This window comes from Triturus cristatus, chromosome 9, assembly GCF_964204655.1.
Source record: "Triturus cristatus chromosome 9, aTriCri1.1, whole genome shotgun sequence".
Taxonomy (NCBI): Eukaryota; Metazoa; Chordata; class Amphibia; order Caudata; family Salamandridae; genus Triturus; species Triturus cristatus.
In genome coordinates this window covers 107,662,767-107,688,102 of record NC_140592.1, presented here as the reverse complement: position 1 = coordinate 107,688,102, position 25,336 = coordinate 107,662,767, and the positions used below count along the sequence as shown (strand labels likewise).

General features: G+C 46.2%; 1 protein-coding gene across 5 annotated transcripts in view; it reads left to right on the top strand.

The window, feature by feature from the left end:
- The window catches only part of ITPR1 (inositol 1,4,5-trisphosphate receptor type 1), a 1,957,366-nt gene that overhangs the window by 802,746 nt on the left and 1,129,284 nt on the right, over positions 1-25,336 (top strand). For all 5 annotated transcript variants that reach the window (XM_085624511.1, XM_085624509.1, XM_085624508.1 and 2 more), the window contains one exon: positions 9,064-9,222. In XM_085624511.1, the coding sequence (XP_085480637.1) occupies positions 9,064-9,222 (159 nt within the window). The remainder of the gene's footprint in view (positions 1-9,063; positions 9,223-25,336) is intronic.

The window sequence follows — 25,336 nt, the reverse complement described above, 5'->3', positions numbered from 1 at the left end:
TAAGCAGTATCTGAAGAGAACGGACCGCAGTGATCAAGATATACACAGCCAAAAGGCTTATTAGAAATGCATAGCTGTCTATGGTAGACGTGTAACCGTAGAGGGTTTAATCTGTTGACAAATGTCACAAGACAGTACATAATTACGAGTTTGTTTATATAAACCACACCACCAGTAATGTTGCCGCAAGATAGAAACTGTCGTTAACACGCCAGCATGAGCCGAAGCCAAGCCTTCGTGTGCAGCTGTTATCTAAGAAAGTCTGCGGTCTGTGTTGGGAATCAGCTGATCTCCAACATCATTCATTCTTACATACGGAACCTTGTCGGGACTTAAATAAGAGTACTTTGAAGGGAACCATTGTGGGTAATTACCACCCTTCTTAATAGCAGCAATAGCTGTCAATTTCATTATGTATCTAGGTTATATAGGTTCTTGTAACGGCTGCAACTGAACATGTGGCTACTGCTGATTTGACTGCTTCATCAGCCAAACTGTTACCAACAGCGTGCGCTCCCATGCTGGTGGCCAAGAGTATGTATAACATGTGTGAGGGGCAGACGTTTAAGATCTGGCACTCGAACCCAAAGCATTTTATGCTTAATTGCGCTGCCTTTGGAATCACGATAGTCATTCTGAGACCAACAGAATAAGTTGTCATTGAAAGACTGAACACAGTAATAAGAATCACTCACAATGAGAGTAGTCACATTAGGATCAGTAAGCACCTACGCGCGCAGCTCGGCCAATCGGGCGGTACAGTCACCTAGCACCTGCGTATGAACAACACTGGACTTGAACTCACCGTGCGGTCGACTCTGCAAAGATGCGGCCACAACTCTTCGTCTGTGAGATAAATATCAACGTACGAGTACACATCTTGGTCTATGCTGTCTAGTAAAGAGAACCTGGGCGGCGAATACCCCGGGGCTGTTTTTATAGCCCATTGCTAATCGCCGGAATTGTGTTTGCTTTCCGCTGGTTGTGAATGCGGTTTATTGACTGCATGCAGGGGACAGATTGTGACTGAAGAAGCTGTTGGAAATGTCTAGTGTCGTTTTATATCTTGTACGAACAAGTCTGTCTACAAGAGCAGAACTATGGGTATTTTGTACTCAAAGTGTGACAATGAGTTCAAATGCTGGTAATCCAAAACTATGCGGTACGACCCATCTGGTTTGGTAACAGTATAAAAAGAGGGTTATTCATCAGTGACCTGTTTCAATCAATCCTTGTTACTCCAACTGAGTTAGAATCTCCGATACAGGACTTTTTGCTTCCCGCCGGAGAGGGTATTGGGGTTCAGGCTGTGGCTTAGACCGCAACGGTATCTCATGGGGTGGAGACTCTTTATCCCAGCCCACAGGAGTACGGTACAGAGCTGGTGCTAGCACCAAAGCCCATTCCTCTGCAAAAGCCTCATATCTGGCTGTTAAAGCTGCAACTTTCTATTTCTGAAACTGAGGGTGCTGACTAGGAAATTCGTCTGGTTTTCCCTTTCAATCAGTCTGACGAGGATGCTCACATCCTTGTGATGCACCTCGACCTCTGCTGCGAACGAGAACGCTGATCAGGAACCTGAAACCTCTGCGACCTAATTCTCAAGCGGTCAAACAAATCAGAAGTACGCTCAGAAGCTTTGGGTAACGGTGACGCAGCATGCGACCCTAGTTTTTATCGTTGCTTTCCTTGTTTCTTAGTTCTCCAATTCTTTTTAGAAAAGATTACGCTTGTCTTTATCAGACTGACTTCTGTTGTGTTTGCGTTTGAGGTGGGATTTTAGCAAAAGGTTTAACTCCCAAACTATTGCGGCCAATGGTTTTATAAGCCTGTGCAATAATATTCAGTAATTCGTGTGGCCTCTCATCCTCTGGGAAAAGAGCCAAAGCATTAGCTACTTCAAAGTTTACTGCATCGCCCTTCACGTTCACAAGGATTAGATCAGCGACTACGTCTAATACTCACACAAACCTCATCCCCAACTCAACAGCTGCTTCATGGCTGTGCTGATCTTGAACACGCTTAATCACGGAGGGCCGTCATCGAGGGAGTACCGAAACACTTCACATATACTGCTCCAAACACCTTACCCCCATTGTTACCATCGGTTAACTCTGGAGTCAAGTCCTTCTGCAAACTTGGTCAAACTCCTGTGTTTCTCCACAGGAGAAGTATCCGGAAATACTGCCTCCAACTGGTCAAATTACTTAGCAAGACAATAAGGTAAATAATCCGTATTTTGAGGACGCTTGCCCATTACTGAATTAACCATGACAGGACTAATAGTTAAACTGCCAGGTCCAGCTGGTTGCGCAGCAATTCCAGGTGGTCCCACCTGAACGTTGTGTGTGACGTATCGTACAACAGCTCTGTGCACCCGTATGAAAGAGGTGTGCATCACGCGGAGTTCCGCTACTTGAACTGCCAGATAACGTGGCTGTGGAGTGTACCCAGCCAAAACGGGCCCAGTGGCCCCATCAATAGATAAAGGGCCTAAACGAATCAGTCACTGGGTGTGGGAGGGAACCATTAAACAAAATCTGTTGTAATGACGTTAGCTGAACTTCAAGATTTCTATAGGGTCGATAAACATTAGGAAGGGTCGTGGCAGTGTATTCATGGAACAAATTATCGGTTCCATCCACCGCCGGAAAAGTGACCCAAGAATAAAACACCTTAAAGTGGTGAGCTGGATCAGCTTCTACCCCACAGATAAGATCAACTCCGTGTCTGCCACTCCATATGTGGTCAAATGTTGACGGTGCAATGCGGCTATGCGCTGCAATATCCACCCTGACATCCTAATGCGTGGCAGCGCAACAAAGGGTTAAGAAACAAGAAAAAAAACTTTTGAACAATATCAAGCTTGAAAGAACCTATGAAAACATCAGCATAGGAGGTTACACAGTTACAGCTGTTTCCAGAAACAGAAGTGAGAGCTATGTGGACAAGCACAAGCAGTACTCAAGCGTCTCGCAGATAAGAACCAGACCAAATGTTGGCGGCGCCATGTTGCAGGGATTCTGCACATATACAGAACTATGCACAGGAAACCAGGACCTCAGTGTATAGTGGTGTACCAACTACCCACCTTAGTGCCCAAAATCCCATTCCGACTAGCTATAGTGTCTCATTCGTTCTCCATACTACAGCGAAGCTACCAATGATTAGACAACCCAGAAAATGCAACTCCGACTCTCTCTGGAATCGCGGGAGCAAAAACTCTCACTCACTCATACTTGTCCACACTATGAGTAATCAGAGCCACGGTATAAAATGTTTATTTTATCTAACTTGCTCTAAAATGCAGTACACATGCTATTACTAATAGCAGAATGCATAAACACAATATAGTGAGCATTGTTACAATTCCATAGAATATGAACGGGGATATCATTTTGTAAAGCTGGTGGAAAAAGGCCTACTGTGCCTTGCCACCCTCCCATGCTAGGAACAAGTTTATTATAAAAATAGAAGACCTCTGGTCTTTATCAGGGGGACCCCCATACTTCCAAGTCTAGATGCAAAGGTTTACATCTCTGGACAAGCAAAGCACTTCTCTCTGGAAAGTTTTTTTTCTCCAAGTGCCTCTAGCATGCATGCAATATTACAAGCACTCGATTTTCAGCAGTGCAGCTGTGCTTCGTGTTGTGTCTAGGTGCGGGGGAATGACCAGATCCGAATAACGAGGGACATTGTTTTTCGACCTTCAAATCGTGTACAGACGAAAACCACAGGGTACAGCAAGGAATGCGAAAGGCAGACTGTTCTCATGTGAATGGGCACAAGCTGAGTTTAGTGAAAACAAAGTCGTATAGTAACGTGTGCAAAAGCAGCAGCATGGCAGCCAAACTTGTGCTAACTTAGCAATGTTTGCAGTCAATCCACCAACCTCCCTACAAGGTAAGTCATGGACCCGCAAAAGGTGGATTGCTGGTATTTGGGCTCAGAACACAACTTTAAGTTGCACAGCAAGCGTACCCTTAACCACCTAAGAGGATCCAGGACTTTGAGGAAAAGCTTTACGTCGCCGAACATTAGAAGCAGAGACCCTCGCATAAATCTTCCTGTTGATTGGGAGCAGAGACTCTCTCACTCCCGGGGTCATTTTTGCAAGAGGTCTACTTCGCCGTCTAAGTCCTCTAAGTACAAACCGAGGGCTGAGTACAGCATAAAAAAGCAAAGGGGCACTAGAGCATAATCTGCCACAAGGAGAAGGCATCAGAACGTCGCAGTGTCAGTTCTCCAGGGCCCTCGAGTGTAGAGGCAGTTTTTTTAAATTATTTATTCTTTTTTGTCCTTCTCCCCACAACTCCTTTCCGCTCAAGCTGGTCTTTGTAGGTTCTTAGTTCCCTGGGCCATCTGGACTGCTGCCACTAATTGAAGACTTCAGTGTGGTCATGCTAGTAATTTTTGGCACTTTTCCAGTTCCCTCTGGTGCTGCTTCTGGTCCTAATAATCTGCAGGTGACTGGTTAGCTTAGCTTCTGCTGGGCTCTTCCCTTCCACCCCCTGATCCCTTTGAGTCCGTTCTAGAAACAGTATCGCCTCTGGTATACACACCTACTCTAGCTCATGGAAATGTGATGGGCTGCCACGTGTTGATGCTAGGCCTTATGCCTCTGGCTTCCTGGGAGGATCAGAGTCTGACCCTAATCTGATTTCGGCTATAAAATTATTAAAGCACAACAGTGTCATACAACTAGTCCTGCTTCGATGACTTGGCCAGGATAGGCACACCAAGTGACTTGATTATCTTTTTGGCTCTGAACAAGGTCCTCTTCCAGAGAGAAATTGTGTGGCATAGGATCGTCTTCCTCCCCCACGAACCTCTAACCCACCCAATTATGATGACACTTTGTACATTGATTTACAAGATGCCATTGGGCCGGTACTGGGTTGGACTCAACACTTGGTCCATTGACAGGTAGTTCAGCTAGCAGCTGAGTACCTAGATTTGCAGCTGCCTTCTCTCGAGACCAAGAATAACGTACTTACGGAAATTCTACAGCCTGGACATGCATGTCTTATTCTTTGCTCCCCTTCAACAAGGCCCTCTTGTACTCTTATGGGCACGTGGTCAAAACTCTGTTACCCCCTGCCAGTGTGAAGGCAAGTGGCCAGGTGCCACATACCCACACTTGGCAATCCTGACTTTCAGTGCGAGCAGGATCTAGAATTTCCTCCAATGATTTAGATCAAATACATATGACTGGATGGTTATAAAAATCTTTCAGCCTCCCCTTTGTTTGCTTTGCCACAACCCCATGTCCAATCTGACTTTCAGAGGAGCACCTCTCCACTCTATTACAGGAGGTGTGAGAGTTGCTCTCCAAAGGTGCTATTGAGAGGGTTCCAGACTCTGAAAGAGCAGAATGTTGTTGCACTTTTTTCCTTCTACAGGAAAAAGGACCATGGCTTCTGGCCTATATTGAACTTTTGACCTCTGAATAACTTTCTGCTAAAGGACTAATTCAAAATGCAAGCATTAGCCCAGATCTTGGCCTCTCTGGACCTAAGACAAGGTGGTGTCCTTGGGCCTGCGGGACATGTATTTTCATATACTCATCCAGCAGGTCTTAATTGTGGTTCAAGGTCAGTCAGGAGAATTTCCTGTTTACAGTGCTCACTTTTGGCGTCACCAGTTCCCCTTGGATATTCTCTGAATTGATGGTGGTGTTTGCGACACACCTTTGAAGTTTGGGGATACTAGGCTTTCCCCTACCTCGACAAATGGCTGTTGCAGAGGCTTGCCACAGAGAGCAGTTACCCAAGGACAGATGAGAGCAAACCTTTTGACTTTGTTGTGGGTTCTTGATCAACTATTTCCTCCATGCAGCTCCTCTATGGTATTTGTAGTTCCAGTGGGCCCATCACATAAGAAATTTGTTGGATGCCATTTAGATTTCGGACGAGGCTCATGATCTTAAGTGGTGGCTGCTCAAACGCAAGTGATCCAGCGGCATGCCCCCTCTCTTGCCCACCCAGAGTTAATAGTGGTGACCAATGCATCACTACTGGGTTGCGAGATAATGCGGGGGAGATGGAGATTAAGAACTCTGGTCTTGGACGGAAGCACAGCGCCATATATATCTTTTTGAGTTGCTAGCCATTCGCTATGTCTTGAAGGCTTTCTTATTGTTCAGTGGGAGGCTGGTGCTGGTTCTCAGACAATGTTGCTGCTGTGGGGTATTGCAACAAGGGTGGTGCCGGATCATGGCTCCTGTGCCAGGAGGGCTTTTGCGTCTTTGGAGGTGGTTCGCGTCGGAGCGTTTCTCTGATCGCAGAACCACCTGGCGGGATGCTTGAATGGCAGAGCGTGTGAGCTAAACAACTTGCATTCAACAGATTGCGAATGGCATCTAAAGTCTGAGGTGATGCTTGGTATGTTTTATCTTCTGGTAGTGGGTAGAAACTTAACTTGGCCTTTCTGCCACTGTAGAGTGCGCAGTGTCAAATGCTTTACATATTGGTGATTCTACAAAGACACTCACTAGGAGATGTGTTCCAGCTGGAATGGAACATGGGTCTCTGTACACCTTCCCAGCCACAAAGACACTCACTAGGAAATGCGTTCCAGCTGGAACGGAACATGAGACTCTGTACACCTTCCCATCTCTGCCTCTTCTTGCCTAAGTTCTGAAGGAACTACTGATCCAATGTCATCCTCATGGCTGTGGATGAGGTCAGGAGGGTGTTGTACACAGGAACATTTGGGAATGAGCATCTGTCCTATCAAGCTACCACTTTGGGAGAGTGTCATGTCGCAGAGCAGTGCCCTTGACTTTAACGTGTGTGGTCTACACCTTGTATGGATAATGAACACCTGCAGTTGATTGCGTTTGTTCTGCTGCCTGAAGTGGTGGATGTGATCCTTGCCACCAGGTACCATTCCATGAAGTCCATTTATGCCGAGAGCTGGAACAGATTTGTGGCCTGGTGCGATATCCGCAGGATTGACCCTTTACAAGCCAAGCTGGAGAATATACTTTTGTTTTATTCTTTGACCCATTAAGGGCTTGGAGCGGGCAATATAAAAGGTTATTTGTTGGCTCATTTGGCCTTTCAGCATTAACCGGACCACAGTTCCTTATTTAAATCCCCTGCAGTGATGAGGTTTACAAAAGGTTTGAAGCAACCTGGCTCGAGCTGCTTTCTTAAAGTTGTGACTTTTACGTTAGGCAATCTATCACACTACCAGTGTTCCTTGCCCCCCTCCACCTCTCCATAGTGGAGAATATCCAGAAGCTGTACTTCTAAAGAGCTTTAAGCATTTACAATGATTGCACCAGGCAACACTATTTGGCGAAACATATTTTTGTTGGTTTCTCAAAGGTAAAGAAAAGAGGCCATGCAGAAGAGGACTCTGAGGTGGATAATCTTTTGCATTTAAGATCTGCTTCCCAGTTGCCAGGAAACAGCCTCCTGAAGGTCCAATCCTACCAGGCACAGGCTTTTACGAGTGCCTCGTCTTGACATCTGTCAGACTATGACACAGGCATTTTTGCACACGTTCACAAAGTTCTACTGCCTTGAAGATCAGATAAGGCATTTCCCCTTTTTGGTCCTGCATGACATTTTGGTCTGAGACCACTCCACATATCCTCCACCTGCAAACGTACTGCTTTGGTATCTATTCTAGGATGTGTCTGAATGGATCTGGTAACTTAAAAGTAGTACCAGCACTGGTAGATGGTGTTATGAAGCTCTGCACTGATACTGGTCTGCTCCAAAACTGATGAGTCCAGCCACATATAAGCGCCATTCATGCACACTCGAGTCTGTTTCTTTTGTAGACTCCCTCCGATGCAGAGCCTAGGAGCAAATTGATTCAACCAGTGTCCATCTGTGGATTGGGCCTTTTTTTTTTTTATGGAAAATGTCGTGCTGTGTGAGGAATCTGCAGTTAGAGTATCCACCAGAAAAATAATTACTGAAGGTAAGTAACTTGTTCTTTTCTTTAAATCTTGTTCCATGTGTAAGATTTATATATTTGATGCTGATAACCTCATATCGTCCCGTTACTGGTGGTTACGTATTCCAAATCCTTATGTATGCGTTTTTCAAGGATTTATTTCTAGCTTTGCATATCTGGGGACGTCTTTGAAGATTTGTATCAAAAATGTGAATATGATCTGTTTGCTTCTACGAGAGTAATCCATAAATTATAGTTTTGTTAAATCATCACTTTGGCCATCTAATATTTCCTTATTGATGCTTATGTCTTTAGGCTTGTGGCAAATTGTGGGATTTTTTTTGTCTAGCAATGCTGAAACCTTTCTATTTACAATCCTTATGCTAGTAGGGTCTGTTTTTTTTTTTTGTCACCATAGCCAGAATATAGAGATAGACATTACTGCTTTGTAGATTGTAGGTGTTCCAAGTATGCTGGCTAAAAATTAAGTGTTTAAAAGTGATCTCCAGGAGGATTGTAAATAGGTCAGTGAAGGGTAACTTGTGGTGCAGGAAACGAAAAGCACATGATGCTCTACAAATTCAAATTAGAGTACCGTTCCAAGAGTCTGACATTCCGCAAGTTTCTGTCGACACCTTCAGAGTATTTAAAAAAATGGCTTCAATGTTTGGTCCAACTTCCATATGGCCCGAATATAAAGATCAGTGACTGATATTACGCAAGGGGTTTGCAGGTGCATAAAAATCCCTTGCAGGGTAAGTCCAGTGTAAGAGGTTAGTCCTCCATTGCCCTCATTTTCCATATGCAATAAACCCAGCCTCCCCTTTTCATTAAGTAACATGTTTAAATGTCGAGGCAAGTAATGTAATGGACTTGGATACCTCTTCACCCACAACCTTTTGTTGGATTCAGGGTATTTGAACCATTTGAGTCAATAAAATGTTCTCTGTTTGAAACCTAGGTCTACAGTAAATAACATTCTAACTCTGCGAGAGGTCTTGTGTTGGTGCTCCCTGGACATGATCTTAAGTGTTTGTCGCAAATATTCAGGTTTAATTTCCATCCTGGTGGACTGAATGGATTGCTGTTTTGATTGTACAAATGTTCTGCCAGTTTGCCTTGTGTTTCAACATTTTTTCATGCCCTCAGATCTTCAAGCTGTTACAGGCTCCATTCACAGACTGTGGCGATGGACCCATGCTCAGACTGGAAGAGCTTGGAGACCAGAGGCATGCCCCCTTCAGGCACATATGCCGCTTATGCTACCGGGTGCTGAGACATTCTCAACAAGATTACCGCAAGAACCAGGTTAGTCGCCTGCAATATGTAGCTTAAAATGACTGCTTATTTTTGATTGTACTCCATTTTCACGTCATTTAATGGACACCTTTTTTATTTTTTTGATGAAGGCTTTAAAAACTTTTTTCGATTGGCTTAATCCATTAAGGGAGGGCCATCTTAAAAAAATCTAGGAAACTTAAGTCAAAAGATGAACCTTTATTGAGCTTACTGACTCATTTGACTAGTCTAGGTAACGCTTTACTTTTATCCCATGAATTGAGCTTTTCTGTCCCATCTTGAGGTGCAAGGTCCGTTTGTCCACTTTTGGCCTCAGAATGGATGGGCCCGATACTTCCAACCAGTATGTGAGCTATAGGGTAGCCTATCTATAACCAAACCCTTACATGAGGATTTTATGCTGCATTGTGTGGTCTGGCTTTGAGAATTTGATTTGTGTGGTTTGACACCTTCACTGCAAGATGATTCAGCAGAATTCTCTCTTGCGAGCAGGCAATGAACACGCTGATGAGGCAGCCTTTGTTTTTGATGTATAGTCACATCTAGTTGATGTATACCTACTGTTCGAGTGTACAGTTGTAAACTTAGGAGGCTAGGGAGGAATCCTGAACTTTTGAATTGGAACAGTGTGCTGCAGAATCATTTAAAAGCCATCCCTCTAGCTTCCATCTGCTACCATATTTCTTGTCCAAGTTATGTTAGAAGATTGTAAAGCACTTAGTTACTACAATACGGAATGTCCCCACGCTAGGTTTTCTCCTAATAGCAATTAGTACAAACTTTTCAGAGAGCCAGCCCTAACAGTTGGATTACCTTTTATTGCCTGAAGAACCAGTGTAGGAAACTAGAATCTGCTTCTATGGTTACCCCCACTTTTTGCTTGATGTGATGGCTGTTTTTGACTAGTCTCACTGGGATCCTGCTAATCAGGACCCCAGTCTATCTGCTTTTTCCTTAAACTGGTGTGTTAGTACCTAGGAACAATCGCAGATTGGATAATGGGGTACCCTTATCAGTCCCTAGTCTATGGTACCCAGGGCATAGGTACCCCAAAGGTCTCCCATGGGCTTAATCCCATTAGAGACCATGCAAAATGGAACTACGGGCCTGCCATTGCAGCCTGTGTAAGCTGGTGCATGCATCACCCACTAAAGATATAGGTTTACTATATCTAAGGGGCAGGGTGCTTGGTTCTAAGTAAGAGGGTGCCCCTGCATGTGCAGGACACTCCTGCAGCCTACGGAGTCCATTCTCCTGGATTCAGTGAAGCAGCCATATACTATAGAGGGGCACTGCATAATTACGCGATGACCATTTTGAAAACTGCTGCAACGAATCCTATCATGATTGGTAGCAGACATGTTGGAATCATACCCCCCACACCATAAATGGTGTGGGAGGTATGATTCCAAGCAAGGCTGTGTTCCCGTCACAAAATGGTTGCTGCTGGCTAGAGACACATTTCTGCCCTCCTGCTGAACCAAGCTCGAGGAGAGGAAGGTAGAACAATAGACATCATGTCACATGGAGGTGTCACCACCTCCCAGACAGGATTTAGTGTATTGGGGCTGGGTGGGTGCGCTTGCCAACACCAGAAAGTCTGCATGAGGGGCACATTTGGTGTCCCTGTGCATAGTCTAGTTCAAACCAGTCCTGGGAGCCGATGGCTCTTGCTCTGTTGTGAAAATGAACAAAAGACATGGGACAAACCTCGCCCCTGTCCAGACCCTCCCAGGGGAGGGTCCCCTGAATCTTTCCAACCCTTTCCTTATGGTACTAAAGGGCTTACCTAGGTGTAGGTCCCTAGATTCGTAATGGGATAAGATTCAGATCAGACACCCCTGCACGTCTACCGTCTGGGCACTCTGGACTTCGTTTGGGCCTGACTTCGACTCCCTTCCAGTCTGCTGCATAGTCTGTGCATCATAAAGGAACATTCAAGGCCTGTGAAGCATCAAAGACACCTGAAGGAATCTCCCTTGGAGTGAAGGAGTCACTTCCCTGCATTTGCAGGCACCACAAATAAGTCGGCTGGTCTGCAGATCCTGAGCTCCTCCAGACTCTGTGGGCTCTGCAATACAGGTGGTGGTTTTCCACAGCACCCGAGGCCTGCTCTACCCTCTCACCAAGTTTGAGGCCAGTAGTCCTCGTTGGAGTTGTACTAACCGAACCCCTGTGCACCCCGTCCAACTTGCAGTTGCAAAGGCTTGTTGGCTTCTTTACTCCAAGCAGCCCAACCTCGAGCACCTCCAGTGACCAGAAGTACCTCATAGTGTGCATCGTGGCCTGCATCTTTTGGTGAGCTGCTTGAGGTCCTCTCGCGACTCCAGTGCCTCCGGCCTGTGGGTCCACTTGATATCCTTCATGGGACAGCTTGTGCACGGATCCTGGTCCTCTTCAGCGTCGCTTGGTCCTCACAGCTGCAGAGTCAAGGTCCTTGTCATCCATCCTGAAGCACCTGACAGAGGGCATTAGTCTTCCAAGTCTCCTTGTCACTTCTGAGTGACATACTCTGTCCCCTCTGCTTTCAGGTAGTCTTCTTCAAGAATCCACTTTTGGATTCCAACGGACACTTTCTCCTCTTCCAGCAGTGGCACTTCCCTGAAGTCCTCCATTGGGCTTGACTGTGGTTTCCAGCACGACTTCACACGTATGCACCTGGCTTCCCTGATATAGCTAATGTGGGTACTAGGGTATCCAAGGGTGGGGTGGCTCTCCAACCTTCTGTCTTCCAAGGGGTTCTTCCAGGGTCCACTGGGAAGGCTCCTTAACCTTTAAAAATCCAACCGCGACTTGTACATAGACTTGTACGGAGCACTTGGTCGTGTTCTTACAATGTACACGCTCTCCTTGGGGTCCCTATCGACTTACCTTGGGTTGTTCTGTGGGTCCCCAGCCATCCTACGTCCTCTCAATCGTCCTCACTAAGGTCGTGGATTTTATACCACTTACTTAGTGTATGGTCTGGTCCCCCCTGGTGCCACTGTTTGGTGCAACTTACTATGTTTCTTTGCTAACGTATTGTGTGCATTTATTTCCCTGTGGGAGATACTTGAACGTACTATAGAGTATTCCATAATAAACAAATATTTTTTAAAATACTTGGTGTGGTTCTTTTTCACTTAATCTATACTATAAGATTGCATTCTGGTAAAACAAGCTCCTTTACACTCCTTCTAGACTGCTCTCCACAGCTACCACTTAGAGCTTCTAAGGTTGTCCTAAGACCTCTTAAATCACGATAAGTGTTGTCTGAACTGATTCAAGGTACCCACTTGTATTAGTGGACATCATCTACCAGGCCAGCTTCTCACAACTAGGTTTTTAAATTTCTACTAAAGTTTCTGAAGGTTGCATTCGAAGGTCCAAAGGAAGGAGGTTCCACGACTTTGTCGCAAGGAGACTGAAAGAGCTGACACCCAAACAAGCTCTGTGTTTAGGTTATCGTATGCTTGGGTGTGGTAAAGGATTTAAGGCAGCGATACGGCAGGTCAAGTTTGATCAGGGGAAGCATAAAACGAGGACCTTTCAAGTTTACGTTTCTGTGACAAAAACATAAGGCTTTAAAAGCTACTCTGACCCGACTAGGAAGCCAGTGAAGCTTAGCAAGGGCAGGGGCCCAAAGAAGAATGTTTAGGAATATTAAACATTCAGGCTGCAGTGTTCTACCCCCTCTGCAACAGTATTATTTTGCCTTTAGGAGCTCCAAGATAAAGATCATTCCAGCAGTCCAGGCAAAACACTACAAGCGCATGATTAACTGTTTTCTTAGTCAAATCTGACAGAAGCTCTAAGATTTTACAGAGGATCTTCAAGATGCTGAAACAGGAGCCAGCCAAAGTAGAGATCTGGCAGTCGAAGGCAGTGCAGAGTCAAACCACACCCCAAGATTTTTTATCTTCGGTTTAGGAGCAGGAACCTACCCCGGTTTCAGAAGGCCACCATATAGAGGACCAAATAAACGGTTGCTTGCCAACCACAAGGACCTCAGTCTTTCCAGCGTTTAGTCTGAGGCAACTGGAGTCTCTCCATTTTGCCAGGTCCACCAGGCACAATTTAAGCTTGGAGGCAGCATCACCTTCATCCTGTGTCAGGGTGATAATCAGCGGAGTATAATCAGCATAGGATACCATCTTCACCCCGTGACACTCCACTACATCCACCAGGGAGCGCATGTAGACATTACATAGGGTCGGGCTCAAAGCTGATCCCTGAGGCTCTCCTTGCTGCAAGGGGTGAGTCCCAGATGTGAAGGACTGCTGAAAGACCTGGTCATGGAGGTCTAATTCAGTCAAGTGTGCAGCCCCTCACTCCGAGGCCCCAAAATCAATCAAATAGGCGGCCATGGGATACAGTATCGAATGCAGGACTCAAATCCAGCAAAATCAGGCAAAAATCAGGGCAATGGTCTTGCCCTCATCAGCAGATAATCTAAGGGATTTGGAGGCTAGGAGAAGAGTGGATTCGGTGCTGAACGTAGATCTAAACCCTGATTGGGTCTGGGCCTTTTTCATTCCATTAAACTACTTCATATCTGTATTGTGGAAGTTGGTCTGTATTTTTTTCTATTTGCAGTTATTTATTCATTTCTGCGAGGACTACTGTTGACAAAATTATTTTTTACAACATTAGCGGAACTCATTTGGAAGAAAATCTGGACCCTTGCCCTGAAAAATAAAGTATCACCCATGCTGTAGCAATGTAAATCTTGGACACTACATAAAACCCACTGGACACTAGAAAAGCTCTCCAAACTGGGTCTGCTAGAGTCAGATCAATGCTGGAGCTTCCAAGAAAAATCTGTTCTCTCAACCAAATGGTATTCAAATGTAAGATGCTATAACCATTTTTAAATATCAAAATGTTCTAAATGAACTTTTCAATACGAGATTTCAAGTAAATTGCCCTAGAGTGACACTAGGCCCTTGGTCTCACTTCTGCCTGTGGTGCCTGGGTTTTGAGCACAACTCCCATGCCTGCGACAACTGCTCCCAGAGGAATTCAAAGGCCACCCTGGACTGGGAAGAAGCATCCTGGGACCTGTTTCGGGGTATCACCCCTCATCAGCCAGGCTAGTTTGAATTCAATGGTACAGTGAGCACAGGACCCTGGGCATACAGTTTCCGGTACAGAGAAAACCTTGCCTGACAGTTCCGGCTGGACAGTTCCCTTGGGGAATAGGGTCAAGACTGATTTGTATATGGCGTATTCCAAACTGGGGTGGTGTGGTGTGCAAAAAAAAATGGATTAAACCCAGATCTGTGACTGAGGCAGAATGTTTGATTTGTTCAGCATTCCGTCCATCTGTTCTTTTTGCTTTTATCGCCGTTGTAGCACCACTGGGCCCATTTACTTTGTATCACTTGATCCCATCTCACTATAACTCATGTTCATTTACTTAGTCCTCCTATGGATCTTGATTCGTGCTGAGAAGTGTTGGATATAGGGTATCCAATCCAGTTATCCAATGAGAACCAGGAATTGAATAACTAACCTACAAACTCATAATTAGATTAAAATATATCTCTCAAAAGTAAGCTATACAAATACAGAATTATCACAGCTAGACCATCTCCTGAAGAAATTTAGTTGAACTAAGATCCTGCAAATCAATATTTCAGCTAGAGCTATGCAGAATATTATTAGTATCTGCTCTTCAGAGATTGCTCTATTAGAATGAATACTCAATTGGAATGTACAATCAATAATTTGAGACCTGTCATGTCATGGAGAACCAAACAGGATTTAGTTAGATTTTTATCAGTAAGGTAAGAGTAAATGCATCAATATTAAGCATTTAAATTTAGGAGTGCTGAATCAAATGTATCATGTGGGCCATCAATTGCCAAAGCTCTAGAAAAATTCAGGAAGTGACGTAAACTATATTCTGGGCCTGCTTTAGGGCTGTGTGGCTGGTCCGGCCGCACTGGGCGCTGACCTCAGGGGGGGGGCGGGGGGGGGTGCTGTGCTTAGCAATAACTTACGATATCAAAACTGAAGAGTTCTTTGTGCATTCAAGTTCCAGGCAGCAATAAAAATGTCAAGATAACTCTTTTGATGTTCCGGTTAGAGAGATGGGAGTTTTGTCTAGTGGTATAAAGTAGTGCAGAGGGCTAATATGCCTGCTTCAAAGAGTACGTACCGTACACATCACAAATCTGTATTTTGTGTGGATTGCTGAGTGGATTACTGCTCCCTGTGTTACCGCAGTACATAAGATACATTCCATATATTGAACAGTGACTGTTACAAATTGTCATCAAAGTGCTAAAGGCAAACTGCATAAAATTGTTAGGACGTTATGGTTTTCCCCCCAGTCTTTCATTATCTAGTCCTAATGTTGCAAGAAAGGGTTAGTTTGGTGAGATGCATTCTTATTAGTAAATTAATAAATTGTAACCCTACCGGTCCCTTTGCTGTTTCAGGCACATCCTAATCCTATTGAACTATGGGTGTCATGGCAAGTGTATGAGACACTTCCTTCGTAGTCACACATTCATCAGAAGGACCAGTGTGGCAAATTACCTATTCGACTACTGCACGCTGCCGTGATGACTTTTTTTATATCCCTATAGCATGGTTTGAATGTATTCCATAGCTTAATTACCCTGATGAAGACCCCAGACCTTGTTAGGCAGAGTAAGAGGTCAAAATATGTTGGTAATTATATAATTAGGTCAGGTGAATAATTATCTATCACCAGATGATCCTCACTTCCCCTATGTTTTTACACATACCAGAGGTACTCACTAAATAAAGGCTTCCCTTTGAGTTTACTTCTAGGTATATTTTAAAACTCCCCCTTGGTCTTAATTACAAAAAAAACAGGACCAAGTGTTTTGTCCTGACCATAGCTTTATAAGAACTCCCAGGGGAAGGCCAGCTTCCTCAGGTCGAGACCGCCGGGGTGGCATTGTTCCTACCGAGGTGAGAGGTCCTCAAATGATGAAGCATGCCTCTAAGTTGAGGGTGAGATGACCTCTCAAAAATCTATTCAGGGCCCACACTCCTATGGATAAGTCTTCTCTAATCATTAGGTTTGTGATGACCTAATAAATCCCTCAAGTGACTGTGTTGCAAAAGGCTTGTTTTGCCAGGTCGAAATGGCAGTTTAAACTGCACAATCTGATGGAGATTTATAGCTGCAGATTCCTTACTTTTTATTTTCCGAGGCCTTGGGCTGTATCCGTAAGGTTTCGTAAGCATTACCCCTCCGCCGATGGCGTTGATCGGCTCTGCGTACATCACTGGCATTGTTCTATCTGGAAGTGGTGTCCGCAGCACATGTATATGTGCCCTAATGTCAGTTCTTAACTTTCGCCCTAGCCAGCATTGATCCCGGAGAAGATGTACCCCTCCGTCCTATTTTGACTGGATTTTTAATGTTTTGTCAACAGTTTTTGAGGTTTTCCTTCTGAGTTGTAGGATATGTCATCCAGGAATATGTTTTAAGCCCTGTGGAGCCTTTCACCGGCTGATGTCCATGACAGACCCACACTTCATCTGTCTGTGGTCACTTGAGCGCGACTTTTACGCAACCAAGGCAGGTGTGTTCCAATTGCTAGGTCATGAACCCTAACACTGAGGGAGCGGTCCTTGAAACTCATGGCTGCCCAGCATGCGACTCTGTGAAAAACAAGTTCACGTTGATGGGAAGGTCCCGGGATCGTTCAGAGCCCAAAGCAAAAATCATCCCACTCCAAGTCATCTGAACATTCAGGTAAGAGGCAAAATACGAGAAAGGAGGCGAAGCAGTCTTCGACTTCTCTTCTGTTGGCCGACATGATGAGGGAGCATCAGGCATTCGAGGCTTTGTTTCCCGGAGCCTGCACCTGGGCTGACTAGCCCTCTCCAACTTTCTGGGAGCTGGAATGACCGCCACCTAACACATAGTTTTGAGTCCATGCACCTCCTCTTTGGGTGGCCTAACTCCATTGACTTGCCATTGAGTCCCACACGCCGGTGGTGCGGGCGGGGGGGGCGCTTATCTTGTTCCGTGCTTGTAGCTCCAGTGGGCCCCCAGGGATCTATTCCTGGATCCGGACCGGCACCAGTCTTACCATCTGGAACTTCCTCACCACAGGTCTTGCTCGTGGTGGCTTTATCCCCATTGTATTCCCCGACATGGAGTTGGATGGGCATCTCCATGTGCCGGCAGGAACTTTGCTTCCTAGATCGGAGCCTATGCCCTATTCCTATGGGTTTAGACTGGGAGGAATGCGAGGGGTTGCTAGACCATTAAGAATACAATCTATAAGAAGAGAACCCTAATATGGACTGATGTGAGGAACTGGTTGAAGCCAGTGGACTGCATACTTATGCAGATTCTGGTATGCTTTCTCCCCCTACTGTGGCTATGGAGGAGGAAGTCTCATATGCAATAGTGGGGCAGTTGAAGTCCTTGACCTTTTAGTTGCCCTCAGCAGTCAAGACCAACATCTTTACGGAGTAGCTGCAACTGAGTCTCCTCATCCGAACCCTTCTTTTATGTCCCAACTGACAACCTGTTGGAGATCTTGTCCAAACCTAACATGGCCCTTGGGAATAGGACGATCGCCTGCTGCCATTGTCCGGCGCCAGGGGACACACTCTCCCTCATCCAACACCCTGCCCCAGAGAACTTGGTGGTCCAAGCTTCATCTTCCAGTTTGCATTCCCTACTGCTACCCTGGACGAGGAATCCAAAAGTCTGTACTCTTTGGCAAATACTCCCTCACTCTGTGGAACATGGTTGCGCAAGTGCTACCAAAGGTCCGGGAGGAAGCGCGGGCCATCCTCTCAGACAGGAGAGACGCAGCAAAGTTCACAATTTGCTGTGGATTTGACACCGCCGACTCACTGGGCTGAGCACTTACATAGACAGTGGCCCTGAGGTGCCACACCTGGTTTCATGACAGCTGAATTTTCGGGGGGGGGGGGCGGGAAAGGTGGCTGTCCAAGCTTCCCTTATGGACATGTCCTTCGATGGCACCTCTTTGGAGAGGAGGCAGGTTTGGTGCTGGAGCGCTTTAAGGACTCGCTGGCTATGGCCAAGTCTTTTGACCTCTGCAGTCCCACATCACCCCAAACCTGCCTTTCGCTCCATTTGTGGCTACAGAAGGGGCTTACCATTGTGCCTTTTTCCTCCCAGCCACGCATGCTCCACAGCCTCTGCATGGACGAGTGTGTAGGTCCCACAGACCTTGTAGGTCAGGTAGCCAGCGGTCTGGTCTGTCTACCCCTTTTCCAGCAGCTGCAGCCTCCAAGCCCTCCTAATCTGCTCCTTTACCATCACCTGCTCCACTGCCAGTCTGACATTGGACAGGAGGGTCTTGCAGAATGTCTGAAGGGGCTACTGCCTCCCCTCCGAGACAGCCCCTCCCCTCTGAGACAGCCCCTCCCTTCCATGCCACCATCTCAGCTGATGGAGGATCATTTGTCCTTGCCTTGCAAGGAATTCATGGTTCTCTTGGCCAAGGAAGCCATAGAATATTCCGGTGCCAGAAGTCTACTGTTTGCTATTCCTGCTGCATTCTGGTCCCCAAAAAGGACAAAGCCCATTGTCTTATCCTGGAATAGAGACATTCAGGATGCTCACGCAAGCTCAGTTCTTGTCTACCGTGGATGGTAACATTAGACTTGCAGGACATCCATTTCCACGTTCCCATCCTGCCTGACTGTGCTATTTGTAGTTTACGGTTGGCCATGATCTTTTTCAGTTAACTGTGCTTACCTTTAGCCTTAATAGCGCCCCTCGGGTGTTTACCAAGGTGATGGCGGTCGTTGCAGCTCTTCTACGGAGATCAGGGGTGCCAGCCTTCCCCCCCCTATCTCGACAACTGACTGTTGAAGGTGGATTCGTCCCAGGTTGCCATCTCCCTCCTCCTCCAGACTACTGGAAATCTGCTGCACTCACTGGGGTTTATGATCAGCGGGTCAGTCACACCAGACTCCCTCTCAGATGCTCCCTTTCATTGGAGCTGTTCTGGACCCAGTGCAGTTTCGAGCTTATCCTCCTGAGCAGTGAGTCCAAATATTCATGCTTTGATACTGATGTTTCAGCCTTTGTCCTGGATTTTGGTGAGGCAGGTGGACTCATGGCCTCCTGCATCCTGCTGGTAACTCGTGCCCAATTGCTTATGCAGGGTTTGCAGTGAGAGACCTGAAGTTTCAATGGGCACAGTATCAGGGAAACCTTTCCAATGTGTCCCAGATATCGCAGGGAACTGCGAAAGTTCTGGAATGGTGGTTGGGTCAGAGGCAGACCCCTCTCTTTCCCCAACCAGGTATCGCAGCAGTGCCAGATGTCACTCCTGGGATGGGGCTGCCATCTGGGAGAGGTGGAGATCACATCAACTGGCTAGAGCTCCTTGCGATCACACTGGCATTTAAAGCTTTTCTACTCTCGTGCAGGTGTTAACGGACAATACCACCACCATGTGGTACTGCTACCAACTGGGTAATGTGGGGTCGTGGACCCTTTGTCAAGAAGACCCTAAGCCTCTGGACATGGCTAAAACAGCATGGTATATCCATGGTGGTTCAGCACCTGGCCGGCTCGCTGAAGGCCAGGACAGACCAACTCAGCCGTCGATGCCTAACGAATCACAAGTACTGGCTCCACTTAAAGGTGGTGCAAGGTCTCTTTCAACGGTGGGGAGAGCCTTGGTTTGTTCTGTCTGACTCCATTGTGAGCACGTTGTCAGCAGTTTTTGCATGCTGTAGTTTCTAAGGTGGGTCTCGCTCGGATGCTTTTCATCTTGAGTGGAGCCCAGGCTTCATGTCTGCCTTTCCACCCTTATGAATCCTGCCCAGAGTTCTCAAGATCAGGAACGACTGGGCCCCAGTCATCCTTGTGGCTCCGGACTGGGAACTGAGTTTGGTTTCCCAAGAAGACCTCTGCTGTGCGCACCCATAAGGGATATCGCTTTGCTTTGTCTGCTTTCTTGTGGGTTTAAATCCCCTATTGTACATAGGTTTCTGAAAGGTCTCCACGTCTTTCCCCTTCACCATTCATTAGGCCTCAGTGGGACATTAATCTGGTTCTCACTTTTTTCATATGCGCTCCTTTAGAGCCTCTCTCTACAACTGTTCCGCCAGGCTTCTAACACTAAAAACAGCCTTTCTGGTGGCAGTTACATCTGCCCGTAGAATAAGTGAGTTGCAGGCTTTATCTATGTCGCTTTACCCCTCCGTTTATTCTGACCAAGTTGTACTTTGCACTAGGGACTCCTTTCTGACGAAAGTAGTCGCCCCATTTCATGTAGGGCAGTCCTTCAACCTGCATACCTTCGATGCTTCGCCACATCTAATAGTGGAGGAGGAAATCTGTCTGCACCCAACAAGAGCATTGTCGTTCCTTGATCTGCACACGAGTTCCAGGCGGACAACCAACTCTTCGTGGGGTATGTTGGTACGAAGAAATATTGAGCAGTGCAGAGCGAACCATCTCTCTGGGTCGTGCTCTGCAGCAAAATCTGCTATGCACTGGCCAAAAATCAGCCCCATAAAGGCTTGCGAGCTCATTCCACCAGAGCTAAATCTGCGGCCACTGCGTTGACATGCGGGGTTCCGGTCATCTGCCAGGCAGCAACATGGGTTTTCCTACACACGTTCACCAAACATTACTGTCTGGATAGTCCTGTCCACAGGGATGGGCACTTTGCCAGTTTTGTCCTGCAGGACTTCCTTGTTTGAAATTGATCCGCAGACCCACCACCAGGGATGGTTTTACTTGGGTATCTATTCAGAGGTATGGAATCTGGCCCACTACTAGCCTTTAACTGACAGGCCCTGGGTACATTTAGCTTCACTTTACTAGGTACTTAAGTCATTTAAATGTGCCCATTGGGTGTAAGCTAATTTAACCATCCTTAAAGGAGAAAGCACAAGCAGTTCACCACTGTTTAGCAGTGGTAAAGTGTGCTGAGGTCTAAAAGTCAAGAAAAACAGTTTCAGAAAACAGGAGGGAGAAGGGAAAAGGTTTGGGGATGACCCTGTGGAACGGGCCTAGTCCAACAGCTGCAGTTCTACTTTGGAATGCAATCCTTTTGTTGTCCAATATCAGCTTGTCCGATCAAATGCATGCAATTCGCTATCTCATGCATGCCTTCAATTTTGGAAAAATAAACCTCATTCTCCAAAACAAAATCTTAATCTTATTTCAATTTTTGTCCTGAAATAACTTCATCCTTAGTAGATACATGTTTTGGTCTTGAAGCATTGATTTGTCATTTTCAACAAGTACTTGCAAGTAGTACTGCCACTCAGGAGTGGATTCTTTCTTGCCCATTTATCGCCATCCCAAACGATGGATGCCCTCCCTATGTACCATTATATCACTAATGACAATTGCCGGCATAGTGTAGGAATTATCCCAGGACCAGCATTTTATCACACCTGGGCAGCATCACATCATTGGTGCCCAAAATGTTAGGGATTTCCACTTTTCCCAAGAGTTGGCATTCTACTAACACTGGACATTATGCTACGATTGCGCACAGTAGGTCTTTAATTACCACGCTACTGCTTGGCGTAGAAGTATGTTGGGTGTGGACACCCATGTGCCTTGGGTCACCATAATATTGCAGAAATACCACCATTGTTCCAGGGATAGCCCTCTTCTTAATATCCGCCCTAGGGAAGCTGTGGCGATGGTTATGGGTGACCTAAGACTCCGGCTCAGATACCGACTGTATGTCGATAACTGAGCACTATTAGATGAGGGTGTGAAGGAGACATCTTAATGTCAAAGGCCGAACAGACTATTTTTGTCCAGATGACATGCGTCTGGTTCTGAAAACATGCACACACTCGCTGACCGGAGTCTCGCCCTCGCACATACTTTCACACACGCACATATGCCTTCAAACATGCACACCCATGACTCCCTCTCGTCCTCCAGCAAACAATAGCTTTTTCCCTATGAAACTGACCCAACGCAGGGATCCTGTACTCTTATGGCATCTTCCATTCTACCTGTGATCACACACCGATTTAGTGTCGAGTTTGCATTATGGTCAATCACTATGCAACGAACGCATAGAACCAAATTTTCAGTCTCACAACCATCAATCTTCCAGCTTGTATCCAAAATAAATAAGTTAGGTCACCAGGTCTCACACCTCTACAAACTCCCCCGCCCCAAATCCACCAAGCTTAACGACAAGACAGTCGCCTACTGGAACAACCAAAACAAAACCAATTTCAATGACCATGAGTGGGCCACAATATGGGCATCAGCCTCACGTAATAAGATCTCCCCAGTGCTCTCACAAACTAAGTTCTGGTTGCTTCACAAGGCTTTGTGGATCCCGGCACGATTACACTCACTAGGCCTCAGAGGAAGCAGTATGCTGGAACTGCAACAAAGAAAAAGGGGATCTAGCACACCTTATCCTGTACTGCTCAGCTCTTAAAACGTTCTGGGAAGACATTTTTAGGTTTTTAAGTGAAATGTTTGTTTGCACTCTAAAACAAGTTCTCCACTATCACCACGGGTTTTATCAGCACTGAACTGAAGTCAGCGGATGACGGGGACCTCCTGGACTTACTACTGCCAGCAGCGGTGAAAATGGTCCTCACAAACAGGAAAGACACTTTGAAGACATCGTACAAAGGATGGTTCAACTGGATCACGCATCTTAGGGGAACAGACAACCTGTCACTACAGAACTCCCCCTGGAAACTGGCCTCCAGAAGGATGTGGGGGTCCTTGAAGATGTTCCAAGACTCTTTTGAGACCCCATGAAAACGAGGAAGGCCAAGAGAGGCACTTCCGTCACCCCATGTGAAGTCCCATTCTAGCAAGATAGTAAGGGGACCCTAAGGGTCCCAGCCTCTGTCAGACGTACTGTGTAAGCAATGTCATTTTTGGGTGCCTGTCTGTATCTCCTTTCAGCCCCTTCTTCTCACCCTCTTTTCTGTTTTCCTTTCCTTTTTTGACAGTAAAACAGGTAGGGAATGCACAGTGCCGTAAAGGCATATAAGCAAAATACGATTGGATGAAAAGATGCAAGCCCTGTTGCAGAATTACTAATGTGTACTTGTCTTAAAAATGTAACAAAAATTGATGAAATAAAAATAAAAAATTGGCCATGATGTAATCCCGTCGGTGCTGTGAATACCACTTAGGTGGGAACGTATCCACACCTGGGGGCCTCTGAACTCTGCCTTTCTCCATTAGACTTTGACACACCTTACCACAAGCAGAGTGTCTGCTTTTGCTAGGTCTATACGCTCTGTAGGCGATGGAATGGAAGAAGCCAGCGTTTCATCCTTCTGAGGCTGATGAATTGAGTGCCATGGATTTGTATATTGGTTACCATCATTTGTTTATTAACGTACTTGGAAGTATCCGTCAAATCAAAATGGTGTGAATAAGATGTATTATACTAACTATGGAAATGATCTGCACAGGTTGTGTGGAACAGCTCTCTAAGTGATTAGAGTGAAAAACTGTTAATTTGACTTGCAGTTTATTGATCAAAATTGCTCTTCGTTTGAACAAAAGGTTAGTTGTAGCAAGCAGCACTATGTAGTGTCTTGGCACCACGGTGAATTAAAACTGCAATCACTCGGACGGAGCGCTGAAACTTTTCAGAAACTCACCCCCAGTCACAGATGTGGGTTGAATCCATCATTCTTTTGCTCACCTCGCCACCCAAGTTCAGCCCCAGCCATATGCAAATCAGTCTTGACCCTGTCCCACATGGGAACAGTCCAGCCCGAACTGCAAGGCTAGGTCTTCCCTGGACCACAAACAATCCTCCTGGGACTGGTTTCGGGGTAACACCCCTCATCAGCCAGGCTAGCTTGAATCCAGTGGCAAAGTGAGCAAGGGACCATCGTCTGGGCGTAGCCTCCCAACATAGGGCGAACAAAGCAAACACAAGGAGATTACCCCAAAACCGGTCCAAGGATGCTTGTTTACGGTCCAGGGAAGGTTGTTTATGGTCCAGGGAAGACCTGGCTTGGCAGTTCGGGCTGGACTGTGCCCATGAAGCACAGGGTCAGACCGATTTGCATATAGCTGGGTCTGAACTGGGGTGGCTAAGTGAGCTAAAGAATGATGATCGATTTAACCCAGATCTGTGACTGGGGGTGAGTGTCTGAAAAGGTACAGTGCTCCGACCATCATCTCCTTGTGTTTTCTTTGTTTGCCCAAAGTTGGCGGGGTATGCCCAGATGTGGGTCCCTTGCTCACTTTGCCACTGGATTCAAGCTAGCCTGACTGAGGGGTGTTACCCCGAAACTGTTCCCAGGATGCTTGTTACCAGTCCAGGGAAGACCTGGCTTGGCAGTTCGGGCTGGACTGTTCTCATGAGGCACAGGGTCCAGGCTGATTTGCAGATAGCTGGATCTGAACTGAGGTGGCAAAGTGAGCGAAAGAACAATGATGGATTCAACCCAGATCTGTGACTCGTGTGGGGGGGGGGGGGGCGAGTCTAAAAAGTTTCAGCGCTCCATCCGTTGTCTCCTGGTGTTTGCATTGTTTCTGTAACATCACACCCAAGAAATAACACCCCACATCGTACACACACTTGAGCAAGCAGTCTCATCGCTGCCTCACACACCCACACTCCTGCAAAAGGAGCCATCACTGCCTGTGGTCGGTCTAAATAATCATATGTACATACTTTATCATGCATGCAGACCGTCCCTCTCATACACAACTTTAAAACAAACTAGGTTCTTGCTCCATGCTTTACCATTAGCTGTGAAATGGCTTCTGCTCTTGTGTTAGTGCTTCTCGCAGTGTAGAAGCACCGCCACGAATCCGCACAGGGGTGGCCTGACACTTGGCTGTCAGTGGCACATAGGCACTCTCCATTCTGAAAGCCTTGTACCTGTAAGTAGTGGTACTCTTCTAGGCTGAGGAGAAAATCTGGTACTCAAGGGTTGAAAATGTATACGTGCTGATGCTCCGTACCCATGAGTACCGGCCCATTTAAAGCATGGTACAAGGGAGCACAAATCTTTAAATCTTGTTTCTGACCCTACTATTCGTGCTGTGCATTAGATCTCTGCGGCCTACTTATTAAGAGTTCTGGTGGAAGGGGACCAGCAGCGTATCCTGCAGGTGTCCATTCTTGGTAAAGACCATGCTTGCTGCATCCAATAACTGCCCTCCACTCATGTTCGC